The sequence below is a fragment of the Colossoma macropomum genome, unplaced genomic scaffold (assembly GCF_904425465.1).
Source record: "Colossoma macropomum unplaced genomic scaffold, Colossoma_macropomum, whole genome shotgun sequence".
Lineage (NCBI taxonomy): Eukaryota > Metazoa > Chordata > Actinopteri > Characiformes > Serrasalmidae > Colossoma > Colossoma macropomum.
The window spans coordinates 5,709,934-5,717,622 of record NW_023494789.1 but is presented as its reverse complement, the minus strand read 5'-3'; the positions used below and the strand labels follow the sequence as shown (position 1 = coordinate 5,717,622).

Here is a 7,689-nt window from a genome sequence, read left to right as displayed (position 1 = left end):
CTCGAAGTCTTAAATGCAAAATCAACATCATATGGATCCAGGTATAATGACAGTAGTAGATTATTCACTTCTTTTACTTCTTTTATTCACTTAAACACGTCTTTCACCAATTTTTATTTGAGATCTATTTGAATTTAAACACACTCTTTCAACACACAATCGTCAGATTTATCCACTTGGTGATGGAGTCCTAAGCACAACTGATGTTACAAAATGTTCTTTCAGACACACTGTGTACGTTTTCCCAAAACTTACATAGTGTAGCTTTAAACTTTTTTTTAAATAAAGCAAGGGAAATTCAGCTTTCTGTTATATGAGCCCTTTAAGTTATACTTTGCTATGCTACACCTAACTGGAGTGAATATATGTCCTCATTTCCCAGGACATGTCCTCTTTTTGGGATCTCTAAATTGTCTAAAAAGTCCAGGATTTGGCTTTGCTTTCACACTGACGGTTGCTTTCTACAGTCTGACTGCCATGAAGTGATTTTAGACCAAAATCATGTCTCAAAAGCCTCATAAAACACTGTCTGAGGAACATATTAATATCTGTCATTTAAAACTTCTTGTGATGTAGCTTTTATGGGCATTCAGGGGGAATTCCACCACTTTTTGAAATTTTCTGCTTATTGAATGGTTAAGATCATCAAGATATCAGCCCCTGGGCACACATGTTTGGTGGGCCCCCTGGTTACCTTTTTGGGTGGTCAGGGAATTTATTTTAGGCTATCACAGCAGGTTTCATTGGGGTTATACAGCACCACAATGTGCCCTTTATGTTAGTTATATTTTGCTGTACTACACCTAATTAGAGTGAACATACGTCCTCTTTTCCCAGGACATGTCCTTTTTTGGGATCTCTAAATTGTCTAAAAAATCCAGGATTTGGCTTTGCTTTCATGTTGACGTTTGTTTTCTACAGTCTGCCCCATGCCTCCCTCTTTACCCAGTGTCCTCTTTTTTTTTAATGTGATCACCCTACACCCAGGGATGGAATACTTACCAGGCCAGTGGGGCCAGAGCCCAGGGGCCTCTGACTGCCTGGGGCCTTGGGGGGGCCTTAAATCACATGGCCTGAGTAGGCTCAAATACATGGAGCAATCCACTGCAGACGTAAACATTAGATGAAGGAATAGCCATTAAACACGTTCAAATGACTAAGTAAATGAAATAAGGCAAGAACTGTTATCTGTTCTCAGGTTCTATATTATCACTGATTCTATTGCTGCTGTTCACTCTTTGATGTATTTAGCAATACTTCTGTTTCTGTAGCAACGCAGACATTAGAATCTTTTTTTATTCTCAGAATAAAATTAGTGTTGCTGATAGTGAACATAAACACATATGTGAGCTATTGTTTAATCTCACTTCTCAGATATCTATTAATTTATTTGATGCAATTGTTAGAGTTTGGTGGGCCTCCTGAGATGTTGAGCTCCAGGGCCTCACAAGACCATGATCCATCACTGCCCACACCTGACCAACTAACATTTACCTCATCTTTTACTTTTTCAAACGACAGCTGTAAGGACAGTTCCATGTGATCACCAGCCAAACATCCCCTTGAAGTCAAAATGTTCATACTTTCCATCATCCTGATGAGACCTGATCCTCACAAAGGGTTAAATACAAGCCAGCTCACACATACCCACTCCAGATACATCTTTCACACCTTCTGTATGGACGGCGCGCAATCTTTTCATCTCTGCTTTCAGGAGTGGAGCTAGTTGACGTGCACTAGTCTCACTCTGTGAAGCGCAGGCGTGCCCGTGCTGTGCCTAACAACACTTGCACAAGGTTGCGCACAGGAACGTGGGTATTTACCATTACCATAAACACACAGATAGACAGATTAGACATCTGCACCATGACACACACACCGCAGCACGCAACACCGACACCCACACGCTCTACTCACACACTGAGGCTGTGATGTAGAGCTTAGTGATGGACTGAGAGCAAATTTGCTAACATATTTTATGCTTGGATCAATTTGACTCCAGAAAATAAAACCTCCAGTAAATATTAAAGTTCTGGTGGGCTTTCTGTTTTCCCTTCCTCCATATGGTGTAAACTATTAGTGGTTCTCGCACAACTACAGGTGTGGTTATGTTAGGTTAGGGCCCCAAAGCAAAGGCAAGCTTTTCGAAGATATAGTGACCACAATTTCATCCAAAACAATCAAAAATAATGTGTGTAAAATGTTAATATTTCTTATGTTTTATGCAGCTAAAACAGCCTGGGGTCATACTGACCCCAAAGAGCACCGACGATGTGTACAAACTGTGCACAGGACATTGAAAACATATCATGTTAATTTTATGCTTACTCAGTTGTCCCCACTGAATTAGGGAAAGTCATTAAATATGAAGCAAAAATTATGTCAGATATTTATTTAGAGATATGAAACACTGAATAGGGTCAAAAATAATAGGAGGGTTAAAAAAATGAATCACTAACAGGGAAAAATGTACAGATTGAAACAGTGAAAGACAGTAGCTCAGTGTCAGCAGCTCACAGCTAAATCTAAAGCCTCTAAGGTGAAGTAAACGATGCTGAGGAATATTAGAAAGCAGAGAGTTCAGATCAATAATATTTCACTTCAACCCTCCAAGCTGTCACTGCAGCACTCTGCTTTCTGCTCAGTACACTGACAAATGCTTTTAAATAACAGGATTAAAGATGTTTCAGAATAAAACGTATTACATGAACAAAAACAAGTCAACTTAAAGAAAAAAGGTGACACTTTATTTTGAGAGCTCTTTTTAGGTGAAACAAACACTCAACAGACTCTCAGTAACAGGTCAAAAACATATGAGGGTTAGGATTAGATTTTGGGTTGAGGTTAAGGCTACAGTTAGGATTAGGGCCAGGGTGAGGGTTAGCGCCAGGGTTCGGATTAGGTTTCGAGTTGAGTTTAAGGTTAGGGTTAGGATTAGGGCCAGGGTTAGGATTAGAATTACGTTTTGGGTTGAGGTTAAGATTAGGGCCAGGGTTAGGATTAGGATTAGGTTTTGGGTTAAGGTTAAGATTAGGGTTAGGATTAGGGTCAGGGTTAGGATTAGGGCCAGGGTGAGGGTTAGAATTAGATTTTGGGTTGAGGTTAAGGCTACGGTTAGGATTAGGGCCAGGGTGAGGGTTAGGATTAGGTTTTGGGTTGAGGTTAAGGCTACGGTTAGGATTAGGGCCAGGGTTAGGGTTTAGGTTGAGGTCAGGGTTAGGGCCAGGATGATGGTTAGGGTTTAGGTTGAGGTTAAGGTTAGGGTTAGGATTAGGGCCAGGGTGAGGGTTAGAATTAGGTTTTGGGTTGAGGTCAGGATTAGGTCCAGGATGATGGTTAGGGTTTAGGTTGAGGTTAAGGTTAGGGTTAGGATTAGGGCCAGGGTGAGGGTTAGAATTAGGTTTTGGGTTGAGGTCAGGATTAGGTCCAGGGTGAGGGTTAGGATTAGATTTTGGGTTGAGGTTAAGGTTAGGGTTAGGATTACACCCAGGGTGAGGGTCAGGATTAGGTTTTGGGTTGAGGTTAAGGTTAGGGTTAGATTTTGGGTTGAGGTTAAGGTTAGGATTAGGGCCAGAGTGAGGATTAGGTATTGTGTAAGGTTGGTAAGGTTGGGTTTTGCGTAATGTAAATAACACATTAACAACACATGTACTTAATGTACGTAATGTATCAACAGAACATTTAAGATATTTACTTCAGTGTATTCAGATGCTTCACTACTGCTACTTCACTGATATGCTGTTGATGTGTTACTGACAACCTGTTAAGCGTTTATTAATCATCTACAAAGGACCACTCCAAATAAAGTGTTACCAAAAAACTGTGCTGATGCATCGTTTTCTTTGTGTGTGACCATTTCACACAATAATATCCTGAAATTTTTATTGTTCTAAGAAAGTTTTACACCATATATTTATATTGCTTTTCTATGTTGCTGTGCTGATCATGTATATGATACACATTTGCGTTGTTTGATTGACACTTAAAGGCTATAATGTCTCAATGCTGTTTATTCCTGTAATAAACTCTATTTCTCTCACAGACTGATATCAGCGCCTGAGTGGAAAACAGGAAAGCAGCGTTTTCTATAGAGCGCTCGGAGTGGGCGGGGTCTACGAGGCGGGCGTGGCTTACTGGGCGGGGCCTCGTGGACGCGTGGTTTATTTAACTGAGCAGCTGTGAAGCAGCTGCATCTGTGCAAAACAGCGGGAACTTAAAGGAGGGAGGACTGAGACTGAGCTGGAGTTTCACTAGACATGTCTTACTACGAAGTAAGTCTCACTTTACACTCGAGTTTCACAGGATTTAATGGTTTCATGGCGTTTTTTTTCTGTTTTTCTTTTGTGAATTTGTGTACATGGCATAACGTGTTGTTTAAGGGGAACTCCGCCGATTTTTTTAAATTTTGTACGCAATTAAATGGTTAAGGTGTAAAGTCATTCAGAGTGGTTTGGTGTGAAATGCTCCATCCTAGAGAAACTTACCGAATTTTTCTCAATGGTGGTGATAGGAACCAGACGTCCACCACAAAGTTATTATATGAAATGGTTAAGAATACTCAGTGTGATCCCTCAGATCCCTGTTTTAGGATAGTTTTGCGATAAAGTTTTGGTCTAAAATATATTCTGATCCGTGTATTTTAATCTAGTCATGGTGAGGGATGTATGAAGGGTGTTCTAAGGCAAAAAAGTCCCCAAAGAAAACTTTTTTTTTCAGATTTACCACTATTTTACCATCATCAACACTCCATATAAACTTCAGAAGACACGTGTAGCCTCACTGGTGGTTTTGGATAGTGAATAAAATGGCTATATTTGTGTTGTAGACATGGCAACTCCTGGTTCCCATCTGCACCACTATAAAGAGTCTCTACAATGAAGCATTTCACACCAAACCACTCTGAATGATTTTGTTTACATGTCAATCACTCTTACTGAAGTTTTGAAAAATTGGTGGAATTCCCCTTTAACTGAGTCTGAGCTATGGTGGTCCTACGTGACACGCCATTCCAGGGGAAACTGTGCTCTATAATACTTACAATGAGTCTTCGACCTGTTTTCAGTCTGTTCAGATGACATAAAGAGTTCAACATCGTTTTTAATTCAGGCTGTTATTAACGTTTCAATGCTTTGACAGCTGTTTTCTGCATTTGCCACCCAAGATGAGCATCTCTTCGCCATTATAGCTGTTGTAATCATTATTGTTTACGGTGAAACAGTCAGTGTGTGGTTCTCTGTAAAAGCCTCTGACTGTAGAGGGTTGTTTCACAAAGCCCGCTTTCTCAGTTAGCCAGATAACTTAAGCCTAAACCAAGACTGTCAACAGCAGAAGAGGCTGCAGTATTGAGCAATCCTCATTACTGGCCTAAGATAATCTCCCAGCCTGCTGAAGGCCTGATTTGTGAAATAACCCCATTAGGGTTACATTCTTATTTCTGTTGTTGTTGTTGTTGTTTACAGTTTTAACATCTGTGTTGTTTTTCTTCTCGCAGCACATCATCTTCGAGGACAACTCTTTCCTGGACAACTCCTCGGAGGCTGAGTCCGGTTCAGGGGATCTGGGCGCCGACTTCGATGTGCCCTGCGACCGCGCGCTCAGCCACGAGCTGCAGGCGCGCGTGCTGCCCGCCGTCTACGGCCTGATCTTCGCGCTGGGCCTGGTGGGCAACGGCCTGGTGTTGCTGGTGATGGGTTGCCAACGGGGCGCGCGCAGCATGACGGACCGCTACCGGCTGCACTTGTCCGTGGCGGACCTGCTCTTCGTGCTCTCGCTGCCCTTCTGGGCGGTGGACGCGGCGCGCGGCTGGCTCTTCGGCGGCTTCATGTGCGTGGCCGTGCACGCTGTGTACACGGTCAACCTGTACGGCAGCGTGCTGCTGCTGGCCTTCATCAGCGTGGACCGCTACCTGGCCGTGGCGCGCGCCACCAGCAGCCGCAGCGCGCGCCGCCTGCTGGCCGAGCGCGTGGTCTACGTGGGAGCGTGGCTGCCCGCCGCGCTGCTCACGGCACCCGACCTGGCCTTCGCCACCGTTGAGGAGGACCCGAGCTTGGTGGACGGCACGCGCATCGTTTGCGCGCGTGTCTACCCGGCCGAGTCGGCCGCCACCTGGACCATCGCCTTCAGGATGCAGCACGTGCTCGTGGGCTTCGCGCTGCCCGGCGCCGTGCTGTTGGCGTGCTACTGCGTGGTGGCGGCGCGCCTGGCGCGCGGCCCCGCCGGTGTGGGCGCGCAGAAGCGGCGCGCGCTGCGCACCACCGTGGCTCTCGTGGCGTGCTTCTTCGCCTGCTGGATGCCCTACTGCGCCGCCATCCTCGTGGACACTCTGGTGTCACTTGGCGTACTCGAGCACACGTGCGAGCGGCAGCGCGCGCTCGAGCGCTGGATCTGCGCCACGGAGGCGCTCGCCTACTTCCACTGCTGCCTTAACCCCATTCTGTACGCCTTCCTGGGGGCCACGTTCAAGAGGTCCGCGCGCAACGCGCTGTCAGGCGGACGGAGCTCCAGCATCAAGATCCTGCCCAAGAAGAAAGGGGGCGTGTCCACGTCCACAGAGTCCGAGTCGTCCAGCTTCCACTCCAGTTAACAAGGACACAAGCGAGGGACTTTCTATGAACTGTAAATGTATATATACACATATATATTGGACTTGCAATGGACGTGATATTTTCATATTCACATAGAAAAAGACTCAAAGTTGCTATGTTCCCATGTACAGACCCCCCATTGGATTAAACGTCTGTTTTCCATGAGCTTGCTGTATTTATACACACGCAAACTGCAGTTGTAAATATATGTGTGATGGACTTGCTGTGTGAGCTGGCAGGCTGAGCCTGTAGACCACTGAGTGGTCAGCCAGCACCAGCCTTTATGTAAATAGCAGGACAGTCCAGTATTACCGGTGAGACAGAGGACTTTCACATGGTGTGGAGTGCATGAACACTGGAGTGTATGAATGAGGAACAGTGCCTCTTAAAGGGGATTTTTTTTAAAATCCCCACATAATTGTACCGTTTCTATCTAAACAAAGTCATTCAGAGTGTTCTAATGTGAAATGGTTCATTGCAGAGAAACTTACAGAGTCAGGTTTCTACACGGAGGTGGTGATAGGAACCAGGGGCGTGATCTTTATCACACAAATGTAGAGTTTTTATATGTAATGTTGATAATAGTGGTGAATTCAAAACAATTCGTTTTCTTAAGGGACTAATTGTGTGCCCCACAATGCCCTGCATGTACCTTTCTGATTTACATGTTCTAGGCCAAGGCCTTATGTCATTTCATGTAATATCTTGCAATGCGGTAGCTCCTAGAGGTGGACGTCTGGTTCCTATCACCACCACTATGATCAATTCTGACTAGGTAAGTTTCTCTAGAACGGCACATCTCACATCAAACCACTCTCCATTACTTTGTTTACATCCTAACCATGTAATTATGCAGAAATGTAGAAAAATCAATGGAACCCAAATGTCTGTTCACTGGTGGCCTTCTGCACTTATGCACCCATTGCTCTTATTTATTTGTCTGAAAAACAGGCCGAATGAATGAACGAATGGAACCTCAGTATCGACATTCTACTCATGGGAGGCCTCGGAATAAACTGCTTGTATATTTGAAATAAGGCTCTTGGTGGTGTTTCATTGTGCATGGGTATGTGCTTGTGTGTGCGTGTGTGTGTGGTTGTGTGTG

General features: G+C 44.5%; 1 protein-coding gene across 1 annotated transcript; it reads left to right on the top strand.

Annotated features, from left to right (window-relative positions):
* The first annotated feature begins 4,205 nt into the window (after positions 1–4,205).
* cxcr4a (chemokine (C-X-C motif) receptor 4a) lies at positions 4,206–7,374 on the top strand. The gene is made up of 2 exons (XM_036569492.1): positions 4,206–4,271; positions 5,492–7,374. Exons 1-2 carry the CDS (start codon positions 4,257–4,259, stop codon positions 6,581–6,583), a joined length of 1,107 nt encoding a protein of 368 aa, XP_036425385.1. The 5' UTR covers positions 4,206–4,256; the 3' UTR covers positions 6,584–7,374.
* The last annotated feature ends 315 nt before the right edge of the window (positions 7,375–7,689 follow it).